Source organism: Protobothrops mucrosquamatus, unplaced genomic scaffold (assembly GCF_001527695.2).
Source record: "Protobothrops mucrosquamatus isolate PMUCROS unplaced genomic scaffold, P.Mucros_1.0 scaffold1292, whole genome shotgun sequence".
NCBI classification, from domain to species: domain Eukaryota; kingdom Metazoa; phylum Chordata; class Lepidosauria; order Squamata; family Viperidae; genus Protobothrops; species Protobothrops mucrosquamatus.
The window spans coordinates 485,542-512,915 of record NW_015387495.1 but is presented as its reverse complement, the minus strand read 5'-3'; the positions used below and the strand labels follow the sequence as shown (position 1 = coordinate 512,915).

The 27,374-nt window shown below is 41.5% G+C and overlaps 1 protein-coding gene across 1 annotated transcript in view; it reads right to left on the bottom strand.

The window, feature by feature from the left end:
• Positions 1 to 2,212: 2,212 nt before the first annotated feature.
• Positions 2,213 to 27,374, bottom strand: part of USP36 (ubiquitin specific peptidase 36) — a 29,920-nt gene continuing 4,758 nt past the window's right edge. The window contains exons 4-20 of the mRNA XM_015821276.1: positions 26,467 to 26,577; positions 23,119 to 23,221; positions 21,363 to 21,430; positions 20,925 to 20,995; positions 20,255 to 20,337; positions 19,165 to 19,276; positions 18,809 to 18,949; positions 18,152 to 18,252; positions 17,063 to 17,201; positions 15,353 to 16,024; positions 14,039 to 14,154; positions 11,919 to 12,443; positions 10,937 to 11,157; positions 8,431 to 8,583; positions 6,095 to 6,210; positions 5,126 to 5,260; positions 2,213 to 3,793 (exon numbers count right to left, since the gene is read on the bottom strand). Of these exons, the coding sequence (XP_015676762.1) occupies positions 5,129 to 5,260; positions 6,095 to 6,210; positions 8,431 to 8,583; positions 10,937 to 11,157; positions 11,919 to 12,443; positions 14,039 to 14,154; positions 15,353 to 16,024; positions 17,063 to 17,201; positions 18,152 to 18,252; positions 18,809 to 18,949; positions 19,165 to 19,276; positions 20,255 to 20,337; positions 20,925 to 20,995; positions 21,363 to 21,430; positions 23,119 to 23,221; positions 26,467 to 26,577 (2,864 nt within the window). The 3' untranslated portion in view covers positions 2,213 to 3,793; positions 5,126 to 5,128. The remainder of the gene's footprint in view (positions 3,794 to 5,125; positions 5,261 to 6,094; positions 6,211 to 8,430; positions 8,584 to 10,936; positions 11,158 to 11,918; positions 12,444 to 14,038; positions 14,155 to 15,352; positions 16,025 to 17,062; positions 17,202 to 18,151; positions 18,253 to 18,808; positions 18,950 to 19,164; positions 19,277 to 20,254; positions 20,338 to 20,924; positions 20,996 to 21,362; positions 21,431 to 23,118; positions 23,222 to 26,466; positions 26,578 to 27,374) is intronic.

The following is a 27,374-nucleotide window of genomic DNA, read 5'->3' as shown; positions in this document are numbered from 1 at the left end:
TGGAATTGTAGTTCCTATCAGAATATAAGTACCTCCATTATTGAGGAACAGGTTAATAAGAAATAACAGTAGTTCAACCAGATATTGCCTTTAGATATCTTTAGCTAAATTTTGATGTATGAAATCCTCTCTGAGCTTGTTTGCTTGCAGACATTTCATTATCCAACTGGATAACATCGGTACTAACTAGTGTGGGGTTTGCCCTATTTTATATACAGTAGCTTGTCCTACCACTGTTGTGAGAGTATAGTTATCTCCTTGGTAGTTCCTTGATTAGGGCATTGTTTTCTGCTGGCTTGTCTGATGTTAATAATAATAATAATAATAAAGCTGGAAGGGACCTTGGAGGTCATCTAGTCCACCCCCCTGCTCAGGCAGGAAACCCTATACCATTTCAGACAAACCCTGTTTATCTGAGTGTTGGCTGCTGGAGAGGATGTGAGGGGTCTTTTTGTTTCCTTCTTAGCTTTTTTTTTCTTTTGAATGGTATGCAAATGTGGTTTATCTCTATTTTTTGATTCTGATCTCCTTAAGGTCCATTACTTACTATTACCATTACTAGTTCAATACCAGGTAGCTAGAGGACATGCCCACAAGTTTGTCTTCTCTTAGAAAACAAACACATTTGTTATCCCTATTTAACTTCAAATGAAGGGGTTTTTTTTAAATGAAAAACATGTTTTAAAAGACAGTGTAACAATTGCATGCTTAAAACCAGATTAAAAATATTTGAGTAACCATAGTTATGAATAGGGTCTAGATACCACAAACTTATGTTAATTATTAAATTCATAAGGAAGAGAAGGCTTGGGGCAACAGCCATCTTCCAATACTACCAGTAGAAGGGCTGTTAATTTATTAGAAGGGGGGTTTAATTTATTCTCTACAACAGGGGTCCCCAACCCCTGGTCCATGGACCAGTACCGGGCTGCGGCATGCCAGCAACCGGTCCGCACAAACAAGCAAACCACAAAACCATGCATCCTGTGGTCCGCGGAAAAACCTTTCCCCATGAAACCGGTCCCTGGTGCCCAAAAGGTTGGGGACCTCTGCTCTATAGCTCCTGCAGGCAGAACAGGAAGTAATGGGTGGAAGCTTGTCAGAGGGAGATTCAACCTGGCAATAGAAGGAATTTCCTGATAGTGAGAACAATTAATCAATGGAACAGCTTGCCACGAGAAGTTGTGGGTGTTTGAACGCTGGAGATTTTCAACAAAAGACTGGAAAACCATTTGTCTGGGATAGAATAAGGATTCCTGCCTTGTACAGGTTAGACTAGAAGACCTCCAAGGTCCCTTCCAACGCTACAATTGTACGACTCTATACACACCTTTCCCTTAGCAGTTGAAGGGACAATCAAAACATTCCTCTTTTCAATGGTAGCTTATTCTGAGAAAAGGTTACTGGGCTGGAATCATTCAATGAGCTTCCATGGCTGGGGTTGAATTTGAACATAAGTTTCCTAATTCTAGTCCAACTTCTGAACTTCTATGTGACACTGACAAAAACATGGTTTATTAAATACATGCGACACCGGGCACTGGTTCTCTAGGGTTTATATTGGAGGTTTTTTTCCATACATAACAAGATATTGGGGCCAAATAAGTGTTCTGCTCATGAGGTAGTCTTTTCATTGAAGAAGCCTGAAGTCATCAAATCTCTCCTAAACTATATCACAGTTCTGCTGAACCCAATTTAAAGGCTGCTTCTAAACCTTCATTTTCTTTCATGTCTATTGTAATTAATTTTACAAAAAAAAAACCTTCCATATATAATTTATCCATAGTTTCTATCACAATCAGCAAGTAGAGGGAGGAGTTAATATTCACATAATAGTAGCAAAGCATTACATAAATTAGATTAAGCAGAATAAGAGTAACTCTCAGCTACTGCTTCTTGCTAATGACCCCCTGGAAGGGTATGTGTTTGTGGGGTCATTGTGGAATTTCAGCACAATAAATACTCCAATATAAATACAATACTTAAAAAAACATGTGTTGGATATAACTACACCCAGCTAAACTCTTCCACTCCCAAAAAGCTTTTTTCAATATAACAATGGTTATGTTTTATCTTTTTGGTACTACTAGTTATCTCTGAAAACTAAATGTCTAAGATCATTTCTTTAGACCTTCTTAACCTTTCATTCACCGAACATGTTAGAAAAAGCCACAAGAGATTGACCGACAGACTTGAATAAACAGGACACATACACAAAACATTCCTTTATTGCACCGTGAACCGTTGCTACAATGAGGGCTATTACATTAAACCCCAGTATGAGGTGCAAAGTGTGCCCATGTTCAGGGTATCTACATATTGGCAGAAGACTGTAAAACAGAAGACCCTGTTCCCCTCAGAGAAATAAGAGGATCAGAGTCCTCTTCGTCAGAGAACAGTCTTAATTGTGAGCCCAAAATAGGTACAAGGGCCAAATTGGTAACAAGTTTTTGTGTGTTATGCAGTGGAAAGAATTAAGTTTTCAAGCTTCACACCCCATCTGTGAATAGAGAAAACAGATACCAATGCTAAAAAGGCCAATGGATGGACAACAGAGAGATTCAGAATGGATGGAGTGCACATGGACTGCCCCTCAGAGGTGACTGTGCAGTATTGGCATATGACAGATGAAATATGTCAGCCTTAGAGAGAGCAGCAATTGTATTGGTAGACAACAACAGGCGCAAAGGAATCCCTTTTCCTATTAGTGAAGTATCCCATTAAAAAAAATTCTTGCAGGCAACTAGTGTTCCTTTTCAACTGGGCAAGAAACAGATTCTGCCTTAAAGCAGCAATGATTCAGTCAGCCTCTTTCTAACACTAAATCTGTTGCGTGAATCAGATCTTCTAGGAGACTCAGCTTCTGCCTATCAAATTGTGCAACAATGCCCACCAGAAATGAATTTGCACAAGAGCAAAGATAGACATGTACTTGGAACAATCCGATGCCCTACTTCAAGAGTTCCCAGTTTAGGATATGCAATGGGGTTGTTTTTTTTTAACGTGAAAGGACCTTCAAATGTTCAGTTTTCAGTTTATACATTCAAAATCGCAAAAATCCCATCAATAAATAAATTGCTTCCAAGCTCCTTGAGAATGTAAATTAGTTGAAAATCATGTTTAATAAAGGCAGGCCAATCAGACCACCAGCTTTTCTTGCGGAACAGAACTCGGTTCCAAGGATCCTCTGCAGCAAGAATAGGTGGTGGAGAATTCCTGAGGAAAAAAATGTGGTGAGAATTTATGCTCATCTGAAAGGCTGAAACAAGGGATGGGTCAGTCATGCACAAGTAAAGAAAAGTCATACAAATTACACTCATAATGACACAGCTGGTAAGTGGGGAAAGGCTAATTGCCATTTCAGGCAATAATCTTAGAAACCAGGCAGAGTTCTCAGTTTACTTCAAGTTCTCTTGGCAGGAAAGGTTGCTGAGGGCATCACAACTCACCAAGCCTAGATTTCTGGGTGTGGAGCAGCAGAAGGTTTCATTTCCAAGGGCTGATTGCCCTGCCCCCCTCTCGATCCACATCAAGTTACCCTGGGACAGTGCTTTTCACAGGCATGGCATCCTGCAGCGCCCCTGATATAGTAAGATCAAGAACCTGCTTTCTTCAGAGGCTGTAGAGGAGCGATGTGACATCCTAGCACTCTGAATAGCAGCACTCTACTCAAGGGAAGAAGAGGCCCTTCTCCCCAGAAGTGGCAACTGGTGACTGCTAACAACATGATTCTGGTCACTTGAAGCTCCACGATGTACACGTTGACCACAGCAATTCTTCAGCCAAGACTCATCTGTTGGGTGGAAATGGAAATGAAATTAATGACACAGAAAAGTCCTCATCCTTGTGGAATCAGAATGACATGACCACAGCTTCAAACCCAGAAGGGGGAAAGAATGGTAGAATTAGAAGGGGCGTTGTCTTACCTGAACGCCTTTTCTCAGCACGGAGATGGAGGATCCACCAATGGGTAGTAGACTGTATTCCTGCGTACCTGGAGGACTGATTGTCTTGACTTGATCTTGCCCATGGACGGATGTACAACTTTGGCTCTTAGGCAGGTATAGTCAGACTTTTGGTGAATCCTCCTTTTTTTGCTCTTGAGCTGTTTTTCAGTTCAGAATATGGCCTTTTCCAAATTGATACAAAAATTGTCACCTCTGTCAGCCAGCAGTTGGGGGGATAAAAGTACATTAACAGGGTAGAAGGGGCTCCTTCTCCCGTTCCCCCCTCACGGTAACAACTTACAGCTGCTGGATCTGTCTTCTCAGGGAAATAAATGTCTGATCTGATTGGGCAGGAATACAGTCTACTACCCATTGGTGGATCCTCCATCTCCAGTGCTGGAGAATGAAGTGACTTCATCACTTGCATTCCTTAACTTCAGAGCCAAAATGCATCTTCTACATCCAGGATAATGCAGCAAAAAAAAAAAAAGTCGCATTTGACAACTGCAGTTTAGCTATATCCAATCACATACATGTAAAAGCCAAGGGAAAAACCCGGAACAACAGTTACACTGTATAAGGTGTTTCGGCTCGGCTTATTTATCAATGCTGTGCAGAGACTTCCACCTGAAGTGGACATGGGTGTGCAAGTAACATCTGTCAGGAAAGCGTTAAACTAAATGCTTATTTTCTCAGAATCATTTGTCAACTGTGAAGCATGGCTAAATAGGCTTGTGCATTCCTGCATGCTCCAAGCCATATTTTGCCATCTGAATACAAATTTCCATACAACCCCACAATGTAAATATTGTTTTGAAGAATACATAGCATTTTTACCCATCTTGGATGCTAGCTACCTTTCATTCCCTAATAACTGGCCATTTCCTACTCCATCTTAGCAATTCTATATAAAATAACTATCATCAGTGGTTCTCAAATCTTTTCTTCACACCGGACCTCCTTTAAATATATTCTGTGGCACGGACCATGGCCAGGGACCACCAAGACACCATGGCCAGGGACCACCAAGACACCATCAAGATTTAAATCATAACATTTCTTCAGGACTTTGCAGACACCTTGTGATGACATCGCAGGCCCCATGATGATAGCAGAATATCATCATCACCACGGCCACCCCATCTTTCTGCCGCCAATAAGGTGCTCAATTTATTTACCTTTCAAAGCCGATAGCTCAGGCTAGCTACTTTGGCTGGATGTGTCACAGCCCAGAAGTTGCGCCTGCTTTGCAATTTTTGGAAGACATTGTAGTTTCTCTTCCGTTCACGCTTGAACTTCTTACTTTTTTTCACCTATGAATAAGAAGAATATGTTTTACTGTTTAATTCCTGATACTGAAACTGTGACATAGGAATTATCCTACAGAAATACAAAACAGAGTAGAGTGGACAATGGGTTTCCATAAAAGCTTAGCTTTAAAGCAAGTATTTTCAAGCCTTCACTTCTTCGTAAAACCAAAGTGTTCTAGACCTTCTATCAAGCATTCCAAGTTTTTCCAAGACTGCTTTACTATATTTATATTAATATTTACTATATTAAAGAACAATGGGAAAAAGTGTCTAAGCTGAAGCATCAGAATTTACTATGGGCTTCTGACTGAATCCAAGATCTAGCATATCTACAGGCTATTACTTTATCTTCCACTCTTACCTTGCATTCTCAACTATCTGAACTCTGTAGTATGCTCAGTGAAAATTATGCTTAGTTTCCCACTAGATGGAGAAATGCTTATTTATAGACTTAACTTCTGCTATGGAAATGTAGGTCTGACCTTCCAACCACTCACATTAAACTCTGTTCAGTGCAACCTATTCCTGAACAAATGCCCACAAGATGGAAATCATCAAATAAATGACATGGGCAGAGGCAGAGAAAAATAAACTGTCTCCCATATTAAATCAGAATGTAACTTTGTATGCACAAGGGCTGCATGATCAAAAGTTTGGGTTATGTTCTTGGACTTACATTATTGCTTTGTTTATTTCCTGACCAAAATACGTTGCAATAGCAATTCTCCACATGGATACATATTTACCAAAAGTATGAATTTCAAAACCGAAAAATTTGAAACTCAGTCCAAATGGTAGAGTTGGGGCACTGTTAGGCTCACATGAATTGCTCCGTACCTTTCCACCATCAAATTCTTCATCCCAATCATCAAGGATGGACTGCTTCTGGGACCATATAGCATCATGCATGGCATCCTGGCGGACAGCAGATGCTTCACCATCCCATGTTAAAACTGTGGATTAAACAGTAGAGCTGAGAGTGGCAGCATCCAACCTCTTTATTTCAGCTTACAATGGATTCCTTATTTCTGCCCTGAAGAATCAAGCAAGCATCTATTTTCAGAAGTATAGGCAAGGAAATAGGAACACCTTACATTCACGTCGCCATCATAAACCTAAGGAGGCCATCACAAAAAAACAGATCTCTTTTTGCCTCCTTTTATTACATGCAATATGAGTCCTTGATTATTTAGGATGGCAAGAACCATTCCAAACTTGGCGCGTTCCAGCAGTTAAAGAATCAGAAACCAAATAGAAATTTTGCATAAATCATTCTCATACATACTAAATCCTATTCCAAGGCCTTTTCTTAGCTCCCAAAGTATCTACAATTCAATTCTGATGGAAGAAGCTAGAAAGATGTTAGGTAATAATTTTTCAGAGATTATAATTTACTGCTAGATATCAAATTTGGTTAGAAAATTCAGAGCCTGCTAGGCCACCAGCTAGGCTGATCATATTTCTTTCTCTTTTTTTTTAGTTTTTATTTTTCTTTTTTTACAACAAAAATAAAACTGGAAAAATACATTTTTTCCCTTAACAAAACTGTGTTATACATCTCATATTTACAATTTATTTACATCAGTAATCATGTCTTTTTCTTTCTTTGTTCTAGCCAATCATAACATTTGTTCCATATTTCATAAAATTCTGTTGCCTCCTTGTCTTTTAATTCTAGCATAAGTTTATTCATTTCCGCGCATTCAAGAATTTTATATATAATCATATCGTTTGTAGGTATGTTTTCACCCTTCCAACACTGAGCGTATACTATACGGGCTGCTGTCAATATATGTATAATGATGTGTTGGAGTTGCTTTTCCATCTTTGAATTTATTATATCCAGAAGAAATAGTTCAGGTTTGAATTCAATTTGCACCTTGGTTATCTCCTGTATCCAGTTCCCTATAGCTCTTTGCTTTAGGGCACAGCCACCACATGTGATAGAATGTTCCTTCCTTATTTTTACATTTCCAACATTCCGGATTCATATTTTTGTACATTTTGGCCAATCTCGCCAGTGTTAAATGCCATCTATAGAACATTTTGTATTGATTTTCCCTATATGCAGTTGACAGTGTCAGTTTACAATTTATATTCCATAAACTTTCCCATTCTTCCAAATTTATATTTCGGCCCACATTTCTCGCCCACACTATCATTGGCCCTTTCACTATTTCTTCCTCCAGATCTACCTCTAATAAATATTTATAGGTTTTTGTTAAAATATTTCCTTCCTTAACTGTTAAAATTTTATCCAATTGATGTGGGGTCTGGCTTATTCCGTGCTCTTCCATATCCTTACTATGTTTAGATTGGATCTGTAAATATGGCCACCAATCTATGATTATTCCTTGTTCTTCTAATTTTTCTCTTGATTTAAGGTGTCCTTGGTTGTCTAATAGTTCTTTGTATCTAATCATCTTTTTCTTATCCAAGGTGTTAGGGTGAATCATCGCCTCCATCGGTGAAATCCAATTTGGAATTTTCCTATAATGTCTTTTTTTGACTTTTTCCCACGTCCGAATCAGCGCATCTCTTAATCTGATGTTGATAAAAGTATGTGTGTGTTTTCCTATGTTTCCCCCATAGAAAGGCATGCCAACCATAGGCTGATCATATTTCATTACATTTTCCAAACTGTAACTTATTTATATAGATGATCTTCGTTCAATGACCAGCTCATCAGCAGCTGTTCAAACCTATGACAGTGCTGAAAGAGTACTAGTTATGATCAGTCTTCATGCTTAGGTTAATCACAGTGTCCCCAGTCCCATGATCATTACTGGTTACCCTTTTTTGCCAGCTTCCTACAAGCAAAATCCATGGGGAAGCCAGCAGGAGGTCGCTAATGGCAGCCAAGTGACGATGGCAATTGGAAGTGCAGGAACTTCTGCCTCTAATTGGCATGGTCACATGACCATGTTGCTTACTAACAAAAATCCAATTGCCATCATTAACTACCTGTGAATGTGTTGCCCCCTTTTTTCCTTTATCTTAATTAGAAAGTGAAGTACAAGACATACGATAAAAATGGTATAGTAACGAGCATGCAGCAGTGTGACTCGGTAAAAACTTAGAACAACATGCATGTTCCCAGTGAAAAAGGTTTCCAAAGTCCCGGTGAAAGCTGTAACTGGAAAAGGAGGGAATTCCAAAAGTATTGAGCATACCTTGCTTTCCATAAGCTTTATCCAAAGAATCCTTCAGTAGCTCCTGAACTACATCAACTGGTCCACATTCATGCTGTGTTATTTCCTTCTTTGGGCTCAGGACATTGAGGGAGAACTTGTCCCTATGTCTGAACTGGTTGCCCCAAGCCAGTGCTGTTGTGAGAAGAAAAAGATGAACAGCATATTAATGTAAGAGATGTACACGCAAATCTCATCTTTCCTGCAGGATGAGCAAATCAAGTAGGACAATGATGGCAAACCTTTTAGAGACCGAGTGCCCAAACTGCAACCCAAAACCCACTGATGCATCGTTGGGTGCCGGATGGGTGTGGCCCATTGGGTGGGTGTGGCTGCGGTGGTAACAGCAGGCTAGGTGGGACTAAAAAGTTCAATCAATCAATTCCAACTTTGCAAGATCTTTTTTTTTCTCGCGAGAAGTTGAAATTGACTGATTGATTGAACCTTTTTTTTGCACATGGCGGCAGAGGCCTAAAGTGAAAAGGTTTTATAAAACCCAGCTGAAGGCCTAGGACTGGGGTGACGGTGCGCGTGCCCACAGAGAGGGCTCTGAGTGCCGCCTCTAGCACCCGTGCCATAGGTTCGCCACCACTGAAGTAGGACATCCATAAATGTTCCTTTGGGGCAGTGCATTCTTAATGCAGTGGAATGGCAGTCAAATTTCTCACTTTCAAGGTGAAACACATGCAAGATATTAGCAGATACTGAAGTATTTCAGTTCTGCCAATTATTCTTCATTGCACTAAATATCTCGTAAAATAGTATGTTGTAATTCAAGCATTTATCCTCCAAATCCTTTCTTTTTTAGAATATCTATGCGTGTCTGTGTGCATAGAAGAGAGGGGTTGTTTGCTTCTTTCAATCAAGGCTGATGAAAAACTAGCAATGTGGCTTATCCAGGAACAGATGCCTAATCTGTGAAATCCCCAAATGAGGTTTGGGTATAAACACTAGGGACACAAAAAGAACTTGGCGAAAATATCTTGGAATTAATACAATGCACTGGTGCTAATGCATGCTTCTATTTTAATTTGGAAATACAGACATCAGCTCCTATTTCTGGAATTCACAGATGATGTAATAGACTATTATGTACAATTCAGCTTGAGTGAAAGTGGAAGGTCACCTATATATTCTTTTCAACCTTTTCACCGATTGTACCACTTTTAGGATATGGCAACATCCGAATTCCACCAGTCGCCTAGCAAGGTGTCAAAAACTTGATGACCAAAAAAAAAAAAAAAGGAAAAAAGTGATAAAGCACAGGTAGTCCTCGACTTACAACAGTTCGCTTAGTGACTTTTCGAAGTTACAATGGCACTGAAAAAAGTGACTTATGACCATTATTCACTTATGACAATTGCAGCATCCCCAGGGTCATGTGATTTACATCTGCATGCTTGGCAACTGATTCATATTTGTGACAGTTGCAGTGTCCCAGGGTCACGTGATCCCCTTTTGCAACCTTTTAATAAGCAAAGTCAAAGGGGAAACCAGATTCACTTAACAACCGTGTTACTAATTTAACAACTGCAGTGATTCACTTAGCAAATGTGGCAAGAAAAGTCATAAAATGGGGCAAATCACATTTAACAAATTTCTCACCCCTTCTCCTTTTATGTCCTCTCCTCTCTCCTCCTCTCATCCTTTTATATCAGGGGTGTCGAACTTGATTTCATTGTGGTTACTGTGGGGAGGGGGAGGGGGGCTGTGTGGCTAGCTCTAGGTCGCTCAGGTCTGGAGGCACCTGTGGGAGGGATCTGGGGGTCTCCAGTGGAGGGGGTTAGGGTTAGGCTCCTTCCCTCTCTCTTTCTCATTTGCATCTCCTTCCTTCTTCTCTCTTCTCCCTTTTTCAAGGTTTGTCTCACAAAAAGCCTTTTCTTTCTCACGCACACATCCCTCCAAAATCCTCCCCATTCTCATGCACACGTCCTCCAAAATCCTCCCCATTCTCACACACAGATCCCTTCAAAATCCTCCTCATTCTCACCCACACGCCCTCCAAAATCCTCCCCATTCTCACGCCTCTCCAAAAACCTTTCCTCTCTCTCTCTCTCTCTCTCCCCCCCTTCTCTGACAAAAGCCTTTTCTCTTCTACCTCTTTCTCCAGCATTTTTTTCTCTCCCTCTCCCACCAAACCTGCCTTTTATATCCCTTCCTGTCTCCGCCCCCCCTCCTCCTTTCTCTTCCTGGTGAGCCACAAGTGCCGATCCTGGGGCCTTTGTCTCACCCCAGCAGCCCTGCAGCTCCTGAGGACTCTCTCACGGCAAGTCCTGCGCTGTACAGCTTTGGCTTGTTCCCTCCCCCGCTACACTTGGCTAGCCTGGGCAGGGCCCCATACCAGTTGAAAAGCCCTGATCTATACTACATCGAGGGAGCAACAAGACTATTTCAGGTGGGGATGGGAGATGGATACCTTCAGTATCCAGATTTTGACCTCCCTTGCTTTCCCCTACCCAATTAACTTTAATGCAGATGTATTACCAACCTGGGAGGCTGTCTCTATCTACAGAAAGTCCATTCTCGTTTAGTTCTTCTTGGGGGCTACAGACCTCAGCCACAGAACAATGCAATATCTTTCTTTTTTTATCTTTGTGGTGCTCACTCTCTCCAGAAGAAGCGCTCTTGTCTGAACTGGGTGAAGGCAATTGCTTCTTCTTTTTCCTCTTCTTTGTTCTACAGGAGCTGACTTCAGGCGGAGGAGAGCAACTGTACATAACAAATAAAAGTCATTTTATGGTGTCAGCCTTACCAGTAGACCAGACAAGAAACCATTCTTCTTCACTGTAAAGCTACTTTAACAAAATCTTACAAGTCTGAAAGTACAATCTTCATGTCGTCTCCTTTAGAGCCTGAGAAACTAGGCAGGATTCCTCCAGAGCCTCTTTGCCTAGCCCAGGGGTGTCAAACTCAATTTCACTGAGGGCCGCATCAGCATTGTGGTTGCCCTTGGGGGGCTGGGTGGGTGTGGCCAGAGTGGGTGCAGCCTACTGGGTGGGCGTGGATGGAGTGGCCGTAGCTAGTTCTACATCATTCGCGTCAAGGGGGCCTGTGGGGGCCTGGGCAGGAGTGGGACAGATCTGAGGGTCTCTGGCAGAAGGGGGTGGGACCGGGGCAAGTGCCAAGGCATGGTCCACCGGGGCAAGTGCCAAGATGGCCACCATAAAATTGTACATTGGCTCCCAGCCGGCCTGGGCCAGGGCCAGGGCCAAGGCAGTGGGGGCCGTTCCCTCACTGTTTCCAGGATGGCTTCGCGGGCCACATGAAACCACTTCACAGGCCGCATCCAGCCCCCGGGCCTTGTGTTTGACATGTCTGGCCTAGCCTACTATCCAGTTGTGGGCTATTCTCTCTTTTATCATTCTCTAGCCAGAATCTCTCTACTGTGTCTTCCAAGGTCTTTCCCACATACCATTACAACTGATCAAGTAAAACCTTGACTTGAGACAACCAGCCAAGCAAACACTTACCTGTCCACAGGGGACAACAAAGAGGAGCAGTCTTCCTCCCTTTGCTGCAGCCTTTTCTTCTTTTTCTTCTTCTTCTTTTGGATGGAATTACTTTGACTAGTAGCTATTGCCCTGTCGTCTCCAGCCCTTTTCTCTTCCTCTCCCTTCCTAGTCATCACCAAGTTGGCTTCCTGTGCAGGGGAGACCATAATGCTGCCATTTTCCTCAAATTGCCTCCTCTTGCTGGGAGGACTGGAGAGCCAGGTCCTCTCGCCATTGAAGTATTTTATGTTTCGGCTACCGTGGTCACCCTGCTCTTCCACTGGGGAGCTATGCTTCCTTTTTCTCTTCTTACTGCTGACAACTAATGGCTCTTTGCTGTTGCCTGGATAAGAGAGGTGCGGTGCCAATGTGGGTACAACTGGTGATGGAAGAGGGGTGGCAGCAGAGAGGCATGATTTGAAGCTGGATGAGGGCATGAAGACGGCAAAGGTACTGTCAGCTGTTTGTGGTGGTGCTGAAGATTTGGAAGCAGGTGAGAGCACCCTAGAGGACCACATAAAGGTAAAGTTAAGAAGACCCAGCAGATCCCGAAACTTTGAAAATCTTTGGAAAATGTCATTGCTGCCTCAGTTCTCTAAAGGTCAGAGCCAACCATCTCACTAATTCAATGTACAAACAGAAAGGCATCATCACATATCTGGTTGCTTCCAGGTGAAGATTAGAATTACATGTTACCCTTTTTCAAAAGATACAAGTACCAATTTGGATCACAATTATTCCAATTCCAGAACTGGGTGTATCGAAGATTTTGCACCACTTTAGTTCCCATCCAAAGAGAATCATATAGCTGGACATGAATGCAGGATTGTCAACTAACATACGTCTAAGCATGGAGATTTTCCAATTATAGAATTTCTGTTTACTTATTTCACTGCCAAATCTGGAGCCACAATTTTTTGTAACAATGGCTGGATCATATATCATGCTGGATCTTAAAAGTGGCTTGCATGGTGGCGACTTATATATTATGTGTGAACTAGGTAACTGGCTTATTTTCCAAATCATTATAATAAGATTTATGAGAACACTAATTTATTTTTCTCTTTGCAGATACGGTTTATAGTCCACGAGAATAGTGATGTTCCAAGATAGGAATGAAATGTTGCTGTCCCATATTACTTCTTGTTTATGTCTAAATGACTGGGAGGCATTTCTCTACAATATTTCTATCATTCTGTTAACCTAGTTGTCCTAGAACTTTCCTTTTTTTGTGTGGCAGACATCTAATCTACACTAGTTCTTAAATTTAAAAAAAAATGCACGCCCTGTGACTTTTTGCTAAATAAACTGACCTACACCATTTGCTCAATTTACCGTATTTATCGGCGTAATTGTGCGTGAAAAGGGGGGACTTTTATCCCCCGTTTACTACACACGCACAATATGCGGCTATATTACAATTCTTCACCATTATTATAATTATTTTTTTTCAAGACTCGATGGGAATAAAACGAAGTTTCAAGAAATAAACTTTAAATTCAAAAAAAGGACTTTAAAGGGAGAATTTTAGAAGGTGCGTGTTATACGCCGATAAATACGGTACTTGGGAAAAAAAAGTAGAATGCAAAGCATTTACGATTGAGCAGCACGACTGCATTTTGCTTCCAGAGGTTGAACTATTGCTACAAAGTATATTTTTCTCTAGAAATTTTAGGTAAAGTGCTGATCGGTTCACGGATCAATTACTGGACCCTAATAAAAGCTTTCTAGGGGATGGAGGAAACAGAACTTACCAATATTAAGTTATGCAATTAGAAACCGTTCTCAGGCATCATCTCTAGCTGAGCAAATGACGCCTCACTCCCTGGATGCAATTTTCGGTTCCAGAACATGGAGGAACAAAGCACCTGAACCAATCAGATTCCTCTAAGCTAGCAGGCTTTAACGCAGAAATCCTTAGGCAAAGCACTAGAGGGATTCCAACAAGGAAACTAAACTTAACCTTAACTAACAAAAGGCCTTAATGAGGAAAAGGATTAAATACCACTGGTATTTAATTTAAATACCACTGGTATTTAATATCATACTACTTATGATGCAGGCTGTCCTGCCCTGAAGCCCCACTGGCCATAGCTTACCTGGCTTGGACGGGTGTAGCAGCACAGACGAATTGGGTGGTATATGTGGCAGCTGGGGGGGAATGGGGCGGTGCCTGATGCTCATTGCCGCTCACTTTCCGCAGGGTGTTGCTGCCCTGTAGTTATCGACATAAATAAAAACTTGGTGGTCTAAAAGGAGGTTTCCATGACCCCAGGGACAGCGGGTGGCATAAGAAGAGGGTGGGTACAAAACAAAGAGAGGTAGGGGTGGAAGAGGGAGGGAGGGGAAGAAGAATCAGAAAAGTGTTTGTGGTTAGAAACAGAGGGAGGACATGTCAAAAGACAGAAGACGTGTTAGAATAAGTAACAGGCCACTGACACCTTCCCATTTCCCAGGGCATGCTAGCTTCACTCCTAAAGGTTACAGCCCTGCCAAGCTGCTCTGTTCTGGCCCAGTGCAGCAAAAGGATCGCTGTCTCTCCAAGCAGCCTCATTTACTTGCAGATGCAGCAGGAGGGGGGCGCGGGGGGGGGAGGGAACAGGCTGTGGATCAGGGCCACGGGCTGCTCACAAAGCCAAGATGGCCTTCCTCAAAACTCCACCTCAAGAGTACTACCAAAGCATGGCAATTCTCACCATGGCCAAAGGGGAAATCTGTTACTTCTGTATTTCAGTCACTTAATATCATTTTAATTGTTCAATTAAATCCATTTTAGATTTTTTTTTTTGTCCTGGTCCTGTATTCTTCTTGGAATGCAGCCCTCAGCACGCCATTCAAATGGTCTAGTATAGCTCTTGGTCCCCCCCCCCCCAAAAGGTTCTACATCTTAACTTTTCATAACCAGAAAGAGGATTTGGGGGGGGGGAAGCAAATTCAACATGTTTCACCCCAAGGCCATGAGAAAAGCAAGTCTTGCTACAGAGACTGCAAGTATAAAGCATAATTTACTTCCCGCAAATGCTGTATATTGTACTGGGGCAGGGGTAGGCAACCTTGGCTCTTTTATGACTCGTGGACTTCAACTCCCAGAATTCCTGAGCCAGCCAGGCTGAGGGGAAAGCGAGAGGTTTCCAAGCTGAGCCATGCTGGCTCAGGAATTCTGGGAGTTGAAGTCCACGAGTCATAAAAGAGCCAAGGTTGCCTACCCCTGTACTGGGGCATTGCAAGTCTGCTAAACGAGGTGTCATTTTGGCTACTGCCTGCAGGTAGATGCCTCCTGAGCCTTTATTGATGGAAAGGCCATCTGCTTTTCTTTCATCAAACTTTCACTTTTTTCACCATTTCCCCCCCACACCCACCCACACACACCCACCCTGGAGAAGGGCAAGATCGATTCCTTCCCCCAAACGCACCTTCCTGGCAGAAAGTGCCAGTTTCTTTGCAGGTGGGGGCGACATGGTGTTTCCCAATTCCAGATGGCCCAAATTAGCCAACAGCGGTGATTTCAGCTTGGCAAACTTGGTGTCCTCGGAAGCCTGTTTCCCAGACCCAGAGTCCGATTCCTGAGAGGAAGAGCGGCCATCAGCTCCTGCCGTGGCCTGAGAAAGTCCCTTAATTGGCCTGTGAGCTGGACTGGAGGAGGAGGAGGAGGAGGAGCTGCTAGAAGACGACGACGATGTCAAGGATGAGTCCTTGCTTGGTAGCTCTGTGCCGTCCTCCTGCACTTTGGCTTCAGAGGTTCCTCCAGAGGTGCCTGACAGCTGCAGAGATGCCGCCAAGTTCTTGCCTCTCCAGGAGCTCTGTTTGGCCATCTCCAGTTTAGCACTGTCAGCCTGACCAAAGTCCTGAGAGGTTTTGAGAGACAAGGGTGGCTGCTTCTTGGATCTCTTGCTTAAGTCATCCAAGAAAGAAGGCTTACTGGGGAGTTTCGGAGATGAGAATCCAACGGCAGGTATGAGCTTGGGAAGAGGAGAAGGAAGTATCCCGTTGTGAGATTTATTGTTGGAAACAAAGATGTTGCGGGAAACAGGAACGCCAGATTCCTCACTGTCTGAAGCCTTCTTAACCTGAGTTGCATCTTGTCTCTAGGGAGGAGAAAATAGACAGAAGTGCTGGATCAATAAAACGATCCACTGTATCTGCACCACTTTACTTTACTTTACTTTACTTTATTTTGATTTATATCCCGCCCTTCTCCCAACGGGACTCAGGGCGGCTCACAACATATTTAAAAACAGAAACATATTTAAATCCCCACCAAATAAAACCAATTAAAACCAAATATTTTAGAGTTGTGCTGTTTAAAATTTTCTAAAAAAAAGTGAACCCGATTTAAAATCCTCCCTAGGCCAGGCCTGCTTGCTGGAAAAGCCATGTCTTGAGGGCGCGGCAGAAAGTAAGGAGATCCGGAATCATCCGGATCTCAGGGGGTAGTTCGTTCCAGAGGGCGGGGGCACCCACAGAGAAGGCCCTCCCCCTGGGGGTCGCCAGCCGACACTGCTTGGCCGACGGCACCCTGAGGAGACCCACTCTGTGGGAGCGTACCGGCCGGTGGGAGGGAATCTGTGGCAGAAGGCACATATACATACAAATTCCACTGAAGATGTTACCTAGCCTGGTAATGAAACGTTTGGAAACCAACCCACAAGCTCAGAGAACGAATCTGCACCCTCATCCTACACCCGATATTTGCCACTATTGCAAACACACACATGTACCGGGGAGATGAAAAGCTGACTATAACTCTGGTGGTCTTGCCAAATGAAATAAGGTTGCTGTTATTTATATACATTAACCTAACCATCTTAAGATTCAATCCCACTTGATCTACTAAAATAAATTAAATGGAATCACTACAGATTACAGTGAAATTCTGCTGCCTCCGCGCAAGTTCTCACAACAATATATCTGCACAGCTACCACCCAGATCTGAGAAATTAAAAACAGAGCAAGATTTTTATTGTCTGGGGGCAGAGACAGCATTCTTACTTAATAGCTAAACTATGGATTCCTCTTCCCGGGCCCAAAATTGGCTACTTGGAGGCAATTTTTCCCATCCATTTTTTCCCCTCTTAGTTTCACATTAGACCAATTTTGGAGTGTAGCTCTAGTGTGTCACTCACTTTGCTTATCAGTGGTGATGCAAGGGTACCATTAGTTGCACTTTTCTTCAAATGATCAGAGGCGATGTTTGTTCGGCTGGGCATTGAGCAATTGCTTTTGGAGACAAGTCCTTCAGGATTCTTCTTAGTGCTTGGGATCCTTAAAAATATATTATTTCATTAATTTGTTCATAAGATTTACCTGATTCCTTGTCTTTCATTAAACATTTTTCTGAAGTACTTCAAGCACAGGGGTAGGCAACCTTGGCTCTTTTATGACTCGTGGACTTCAACTCCCAGAATTCCTGAGCCACAAGTCATAAAGTCCACGAGTCCTGAGCCACGAGTCATAAAGTCCACGAGTCATAAAAGAGCCAGGGTTGCCTACCCCTGGTCTAGCAGCTAACTAGGAATAAGGGTAACTATTTGAACACTGGAAAGTTGGGAGCCTCTGTCCCAAGGGAGCATTTAGTTGCTATGTAGTTTGTATACATTAGTCATGTAGTAGAGTTCTGAAGACTATTAAACTCAAAAGGACCTGGGATTGAGGAGGTCCACAAAAACATAGGAAGCTGTCTTACTCCATATCAACCCAGTGATGTAATCTCACTCTGTATTGTCTACATCAGCTGGCAGCAAATCCCACATGGAATCTTTTCCATCTCTGCCTGAAGGTGCTGGGGACTGAACCCAGAACTTTTTTTTTTCACAGCAAGCATGTTTGGCCCTTCTCTAACAGGAAGGATAGCTGGACGCCATGATACAGTGAACACATTTCCCAATAATTAATTCAGGCCAATTCAGGTCATGAATAGTACAAGGAGATGTTTGCCACTTAGGTTACCTCTCAGCCATCCACTTGCAATGGCATCAACTAGGTTATCCCTAGTACTGATGTTATTATATTTGTTATCTATTTTCGTTAGATCATAATCCTGAGGTAGGACAAAATAAAATCCTATCAAATTTTGCCAGCTTTTAAAAGAGCATAAAAGAAGAAAGCACAAAACAAGAATGGCCTAGAAGACACCAGTTCAGATATCGGGGTGACAGCAACAACACCCAAAGGGAAAGCAGGAGAATCTAATAGGAGCCTCAAGCATCTCTTACCTAAGATAGAAGAGTACGTAGGCCTGTTGGTTGAGAACAACTTTGATGTTGCTTGAATGTACCAGAGAATCATTCATCTGGTACCACTGCCCATTACTAGCCTAGATATACAAAGAAAGAATAATTGATCACTATCCCCTAGAAATATCATCATTATCCTCAAAAGATGGTTACATGCATATATTCATTTATTTCATTCATCTATTAGTAGCAGCAAGCCAGGAAAATCAGCCCAAGTACAGCAATGTCTAAACTCTAAAGGGTAATACTAGAGATTATCTAAGTAGGTGGATAATGTCATACCTAATCGTAATATACTTTGCCTTTGGTATCTAGCTGATTAATGTTATTAAACTTAAGACATTAGGACAATCACTGTCTGGACTGAGCTCAACCATTCTTATGACGTCACATCACTTCCAGTAATCTGTAGCTTGGACATCTTAGAAAATCCCCAAATCACAGATTCTTCAATAACTGGGAAAATTTGGAGATGGATCACAAGACACAGAAACAGGGAAACAAAGTAAAACAGTTCTGGTGGTACAAGGCAATTTTGCGAACTTCTCAAAAGGCATGGAAGTAAAACCTCTCCCCTAAGGTTAATGATCACTGATCAACCATTACCCACAGCCTAGCATATCAACAAAGACCCACCTTGACATAGCAGTAGTAATGCCCTGCATGGCAGCTGTATCCTGAATGCACAAGTACAGCATAAAGGCCATACATGACAGGGTCACCACTGCTCTGCGACATGTAAGGGCGAATATTCAGGAATTCAGGGTAACCCACGTCCTACATAAGAAAGAGAAAGAGTTCGTAAGAATGCGTTCCACCTTCTATCCACCTGCATAAGGAGCGTCAGCCTTATCAGGCACAAGTCAGTCATCTATAGATTGAACTATCCAAAGGACTGACACCCACTCTTAAGAAAGTCAGAGGTACTGGCCAACTGGATTCACCCAAGCCCTCTTTCTAAGAAGGTACCACACTCCCCCTTTTCTGATCACCTTGGTAATCTTTCCCCCACTAAAGTTGGCGAAGCGCTTGAGTGAGATGGTAAGGACATTAGAGGCCCGGTGGATAGTAAAACGCTTGGTGGCTGGAACTTTCTTCTTGCACCTACACGGAAGAGAAATGAGTGAGTTCTATTCCTGCTCAAAACATGAAGTACTTGAAACAGAGCCAGTCCCTAAACGCCTATCCTCAATAGAGCTTATAGACTGCCACTAACGGAGGCAAGTTTGAAACATCTTGGGAAGGGCGGCTTCCTGTCTCTCAGTCTGCCATGTACGTGAAAGGAAGACAGCCTTGAATTTAAGGCCACCCCAAAGGAAGAGTGGTTTTAAAAACTCTGCTGTTTCCATTACTATACTTGCACCAAATTTAAAGAGAGCCTCCCATTCTAAGGGCAAATTATTTGAGGAAAAAATAGTCACATACACTGGATAGTTTCTAAGTATTTTGGAAAATGATTGGCTTCAAGTAATAAGTGGCTAAGTTCACTTTTACTCAACTATTTCTCCATGACCCCATCCCTGCCAACTGATTAATTTATAAATGATTAGGTGACCTTTCCTTTCCTTTCCTTTCCTTTATGTATGTACAGTAAGTCCTTGGTTAATGATCATTTGTTCAGCAACTATTCAAAGTTCCAATGGTGCTGAACAAGAAGACTTAAAGCCAGATCTCAAAAGTTCAGCGTCCCCAATCAGATGATCACAATTCAGTTGTTTCCCAACCAGCTCACAATTATGATAGTTAGAGCATTCCAGTCATGTGATTGCATTTGCAACCTTCACTGCCAGTTTCCAACAAGCAGTCAATGGGGAAGCCAGCAGGAGGTCAAATAGCAATCACATGACTGTGGGATGCTGTGACTGTGCAGGATTCACTTAACGATCGCAACTGGAACTGCCAGCCTAAGTCAGCACAGATACATGACACTATGCTTTATGATCGTGTCACTTAACCAGTTCCCAATAAACACTGTTAAATGGGAACTACCTATATGTGCAATTATGTAATTATGTGAGGGAAACGGTTTATACACGTAGCAAAGAAATCAAGAGGGAAGCCAAGAAAAAAAAAGTAACTCACTTGGCACACATGTAGGCATTCTCCCCACTCAAGACATCAGCTTTTACAAATAATTCTAATGCCCGTACAATGTTGGCTGCTTGCTGTAATAAAAAGAGAATAGAGGGAAATTCAAAGCTTTGGCTTGAACCTCATAGAAGTTCAGACTAGAGGGAAGATATAGCTATAATCATATGCATTCATATGCACAAACAAACATATGCACACCAGCAGGCACACAAACCTATTCCCCAGCAATCTCTCTCTTTATTTGCCTGCCCCCTTTTACTTATCAATATTGCAGCTACTATTGTGTAATAACACAGTGCAGTATCCTTTTTTGGATATTCCAGATCTAAGTGAGGGGAATAAACCTGAAAAGCAAGCCAAGCAAAAGGATGAGAGTCTTCCAGAAGTGGCTATGCCCCAGCTACTTCCTCCCCCTAGTATTTCAGTGGCTTTTACTCCTTTTTATACAGGACAGCTGCCCTTCTTCTGCAACTACCACGAGCTTTAAGAAGTGGTATGCTTGGAACAGCTTCCTATAACATATCTACCCTATGGTTTAAAACAATTCAGAAGGTGGCCTTCAATATTTCATTATTATCACAACTGACAACTAGGAGATACCATCCTTTGAGTTGGATTAAAAAAAAAGAAGAAAGGAAGAGAAATAATAATGCTGGCATACCCTAATTTCCAAAGCCACATCCAGGTATGGGTCATAAGTATCTGAAACACTCTTGCACACGGAGCACTTCACTGCAAAGAAAGCAGAACAGTTGCTTGCCTGTTCTTCATGGTCACAGCCAATGTCACGTTTCATACTGAGACAGACGAGGCATGAGGCTGCAGTCTCTGTCTCTAGCAAAACCAGCACTGAAATCAGCTAAGCAACCAGATGCTTAATATCCCATTCATAGCCTTGATAGAGGCCAAAAACTAGAAGGAAACGTCTACAGTGTCTGGGAAGCAACTACAAATCAACTGAACCTATAGAGGTATAGTTGGGCACTGAAGGGAACTTTGGAGATGCCTTAGTAGACTTAGCCAAAATTTAAAACTTCAGGGACATGGAAAGGAAACCTCCCAGCACTCCCTCATCTGGGCCTCGCTAAGCTGAGCTCACCACGAGATCGGAGGTAGCCGCCAAAGATCTGGTGCACCAATGTGGTAGCCTGAGTCTGACGATCCAACCTGAAAAGACAAGCAACAGAGTGACTAGATTTCAGGAATGCTTTCATTTAAAACAGGGGTCCCCAAACTCTTCTGCTCATTGATCTCTTCATGAGGTTTCAGATGGTTCATTGACCCCCCCAAACATTTATTGTGTGAAAATAATGTAATAAATACAATTTTAATCAATAAACCACAAACAATAACAATAATAATCAATAATCCCATCAATCCTTGGGGGGGTCAACATTGATCACTGGTGAATTCTGATTTAAATAGGATGGCCTAAACAAGGATAAGGAATGTTGCTACACTACATTCTCCAAGAATTCTAACTAGCATGGCCTATAATGAGGTATGATGGGGGGCATAGCTCAACAATATCTGATAAAATGCAATTCTTCACTTATGAGTTAAACACAAGCAGTCAAAACCACCAGGCATGAATTTCCTTCTCTCAAGAGCAAAGAATACCTGCACGTCTGACTTAAACTGGTGGGTTTTTTTGTTTTCTCTGAGCCTGGTTGGTCTCCTCAAATGTTTTTGTTACCAATACACTGATGATGTTACCTAGCGTGGTAACGAAACATCTCCAGGAAAATGACCAAACTCAGAGAACACCAAGAACCCATTATTTCTTCCTTCGATAGGATTTTTTGCTATTTTTATTTTTCCGTTATAAAGGTTTTTATTGAGTTTTATAGGGTTAGGGATAGGATAGGATAGGATCAGGATAGGGGTTAAGGTTCGGGATAGGGTTAAGATTGGGATTGGGGCAGGATTGGGAACAACATTGGGATTACCCCCCAATAACATTTTCAAGCTTTAGCAAACAGACTGTTATCCGGGTACATATGTTAAGACTAATTAATATGATGGTAAATAGCTGTAGTAAATATGATAAACGATAATCATAAACAGTATCAGTTGGTCAATACATATCATTCTTCTTAGTAGTATATATTCAAAATAACATATCACATTCATTTCTCACTAGTTCGTTTTCCTAACCATTGGTAAAAATTATCCCACGTTCTAAAATAAACTGAATCTTCTTTCTCTTTGATCTCTAAAGTTAATCTATCCATTTCTGCACATTCTAAGATTTTCTTAATTAAAATCTCCTCAGCTGGTAAGTTTTCATTTTTCCAGTATTGGGCAAATACTATTCTCACTGCTGTAAGTACATGTAATATTAATTACTCAATCTCCTTCTCATAATTAGCTCCTGATATTCCTAACAAAAACAGTTCTGGTTTAAATTCTATCTGTCTTTTAGTTATCTTTTCCAGCCATATATGTATCTTAACCCAAAACCTTTTTGCAGGGCATACCCACCAGATATGATAGTAAGTACCTGGCCTTTGTTTGCTTTTCCAACAATTATTGGAAGTATTTTTAAACATTTTCACTAATCTCACTGGTGTCATATGCCATCTATAAAACATTTTATACAAATTTTCTTTGTATGAGACTGCTTTAGTCAGGATTTTTTGCTATCTTTAAAGCTTTAATATTTACTTCCATAGTAAGGAAAGGTAGACCTAGTCACTGTTGCTCATGTAATATGCAATTCCCCCCCCCCACCTTCCTATATTTGGGAAAGCTAATGCTTCAGTAAGCAAATTTAATGAGAGGACATAATTACAAGATCAGTTCAACCCAGTGTTCTCTCCCAAGCACACAGCAAGTAAAGTAGTTGCTCATACTTAGTATAACCGTTGAGGCAGGCCTTTTGCATGGCATCAATGGTGTAGCGCAAGAACTCGTGAGCATCCTCCTGACTACCGAAACGGAAGTGCCGGGCAATCTCTGCCAAAGGAGATTAAAAAAAAAAAGAACTCATTACAGACCATCTCAGAACAGTACCAGAAACAGATGTCATTATTGAATCCAGCATGGAAGCTCAGAAGTTGTTTCTCATAAATTGACCACCATCAAAACCAAACTCTCCACCTAGCATATCTAAGAAAAATGCTGATGAGTAAAACAAAAAATATTATAAATAAAAAATAAATGTTGATGAAAGAGCCAGTTTGGTCTAATGGTTAAGGCAACAGGCTAGAAAGTGGGAGACTGTGAGTTCTAGCCCAGCTTTGGGCAACTTTCGGTCGACCCACTGGAACTCGGTCAGTGAGAGAGAGAGAGTCTGGTCGGGTGGAGTGTCCCAACAACAACACCCTTTTTATTCTCCTCCCTCCGCACAACCTATTTCAAGTGACGGAACTCAGTAAACATTTTTATATTTATTTTATTTATTATTTTATTTTATTGTAGAAATTCAAAGTGGGAATGTTAGAAAATATCTTAAAAAATCCTGAAAAAGAGCATCTTTGGACCACGACTTTTACACTGATGGATGCCATGTCTTAATGCTTCTATTTGTAACCATAAGATCTAGAAATCTTGCTTTAAAAAAAAAAAAGCAGCATTCACACGTGCAAGTATTTAAGTTATGGTCATCATCTCAAAAGGATCATTGGTCTCTTGCCCCGTATGAACTGGATAGGTAGACTATTATTTTATGACGGTATTCCAACCCTTTGCTTACTTTTAAGATCTCTGATGAAGGACACAGGTTTGATGGCATTACCACTATTGGCAAAAGCCTGGATCATGTGATTCTGCATTATGCACATCATGCAGAAGCCTCCCTGGTGACCTGGAAAAGAAAAAAATCACAATTACCTATTTTCATCAATAGCTACATTATACATCTTCCACTGTATCACTTTTTCTGCTAGAAACAAAATATAAAACCTGCAGTTGAAACTCTCACTTTACTGAAATAGCCTACCCACTGAGTTGTGACCAGACCTATATGGACCGTCAATCTGCCTGCCTGCCTGCCTGCCTGCCTGCCTGCCTGCCTGTCTATATCTATCTATCTATCTATCTATCTATCTATCTATCTATCTATCTATCTATCTATCTATCTATCTATCTATCTATCTATACATACATACATACATACATACATACATACATACATACATACATACATACATACATACATACATACATACGTTTTGTCTCTTTTCCCCCTTTTTCTCTTTTATCTGATGGCTAAAAGCCATAATAAATAATATAGATTGATCACATGGACATTTTAATAATTTCCTATCCTGACTCTAGGTTTCTCTGCCACATACCTATAAATCTCCTCAAGGCAATGCTACCCGTTAAGCAGCTCAGGCAAACGGAAACAATTTCTAAAGTATGTGCATTAAACTGCTGGCACCTTGAGTGCAAAATGATCCTTGCTACTATTTAAATAGCTCATTTGATTTTTAAAACAAAACCACCAAAGCTGCCATCTACCTACCTCTACCTAGTCATAGATGTGCACTCTTCAACTAAGAGTCAGTACCGCTAGTAAGGATGGGATATGGTATAGTGAGGAAAGCAGTTCTTATGTAACACTACAGTTGGCTCAAGACCTTCACAGATGCTAGCATAGTCTGCCAGTCTCCCTTCATAAGGATTTATGCAGTGAAAAGCAGTTGCTGGCTGGAACGTGATACAGCACCTCATGTGAGCTAACCCTGGATTACTCACCCTTCCCCCACCCCTGCAAACCAAGAAAAACCCACCCATTAAGTTCACACAACACTGCAACCCCATTAAAGGTAGTCCTTGACTTACAACAATTCATTTAGTGACCGTTCAAAGTTACAATAGCACCATTTTTCACACTTATGTCCATTGTAGTATCCCCACAGTCACATAATTTACACTCAGATTTCCACATAAAATAGGCAGAATTATAGTAGAATTTGAAAAATTCTTACATATTTTACAACATCATCATCACCATCACCATCTGTTAACTGGTTCATATTTATGATGACAGCAGTGTCCCAGGATCATTTTGTGATCTTTTAACGAGCAAAGTCAACGGGGAAGCCAGATTCACTTAACAACCGGGTTACTAATTTAACAACTGCAGTGATTCACTTAACAAATATGGCAAGAAAAATCGCAAAATGGGGCAAAACTCACTTAGCTAATTTCTCACTTAACAACATAAATTTTGGGCTCAATTGTGGTCATAAATCGAGGACTACCTGCATTACAATTGGGTTCAAAGTAAATCTTTGTCACAAGAAGCACTACTCCTAGATTTCAGTTACAGAAATCAAAACCCCCAGTAATGGAACATATCCAAGTCCGAAACAAAAAAACCAAAATGCAGCAGAATCTAAAGTCATAGCCTAACTTCATTATATAACCTTGTCTTAAGAGAAAACTACTTAAGATACTTCCTAGTGTCTTAAACACATTGAATTCTTCACATGTAAGTCTGTTAAGCATAACCTCATATATATTGGAAAACTAATGTTTTCCACAAAACACTATCAAAATAGAGGAAGCAGAAATTTGTAATTATAAATTGTAAAGTAATTCAAGAAGTACCGTATATACTCGAGTATAAGTCGACCCGAGTATAAGCCGAGGGACCGATTTTCCCACAGAGAACTGGGAAAAATTGGTGACCCGCGCATAAGCCGAGGGGGCATTTTGGCTGTTCCTCCCTGGCCGCCTCGGCCCCCCCGGCCCTGTCAGTGAGCGCCCGGCAGGGCGCAGCGTCGCCAGGCCTCCCCCCTTNTGAAAGCCAGCTGGGTGACCTTGAGCCAGTCACTCTCTCTCTCTCAGACCAGCCCACCTCACAGGGTTGTTGTTGTGGGAAAAATAAGAGGAGGGAGGCGTGTTGGATAAAGTTCACTGCCTTGAGTCATTTGTAAAAATATAAATAAAATAAATAATAAAATAAAATAACATCTTTAAGTTTCACCCTTACAATCTTTGTATCTTAAAAAATCCTGAAAAAGAGCATCTTTGGACCATGACTTTTACACTGATGGATGCCATGTCTTAATGCTTCTATTTGTAACCATAAGATCTAGAAATCTTGCTTAAAAAAAAAAAAGGCAGCATTCACACGTGCAAGTATTTAAGTTATGGTCATCATCTCAAAAGGATCATTGGTCTCTTGCCCTGTATGAACTGGATAGGTAGACTATTGTTTTATGACGGTATTCCAACCCTTTGCTTACTTTTAAGATCTCTGATGAAGGACACAGGTTTGATGGCATTACCACTATTGGCAAAAGCCTGGATCATGTGATTCTGCATTATGCACATCATGCAGAAGCCTCCCTGGTGACCTGGAAGAGAAAAAAAATCACAATTACCTATTTTCATCAATAGCTACATTATACATCTTCCACTGTATCACTTTTTCTGCTAGAAACAAAATATAAAACCTGCAGTTGAAACTCTCACTTTACTGAAATAGCTTACCCACTGAGTTGTGACCAGACCTATATGGACCATCAATCTGCCTGCCTGCCTCTCTCTACCTACCTACCTACCTACCTACCTATACATACATACATACATACATACATACATTTTGTCTCTTTTCCCCCTTTTTCTCTTTTATCTGATGGCTAAAAGCCATAATAAATAATATAGATTGATCACATGGACATTTTAATAATTTCCTATCCTGACTCTAGGTTTCTCTGCCACATACCTATAAATCTCCTCAAGGCAATGCTACCCGTTAAGCAGCTCAGGCAAACGGAAACAATTTCTAAAGTATGTGCATTAAACTGCTGGCACCTTGAGCGCAAAATGATCCTTGCTACTATTTAAATAGCTCATTTGATTTTTAAAACAAAACCACCAAAGCTGCCATCTACCTACCTCTACCTAGTCATAGATGTGCACTCTTCAACTAAGAGTCAGTACCGCTAGTAAGGATGGGATATGGTATAGTGAGGAAAGCAGTTCTTATGTAACACTACAGTTGGCTCAAGACCTTCACAGATGCTAGCATAGTCTGCCAGTCTCCCTTCATAAGGATTTATGCAGTGAAAAGCAGTTGCTGGCTGGAACGTGATACAGCACCTCATGTGAGCTAACCCTGGATTACTCACCCTTCCCCCACCCCTGCAAA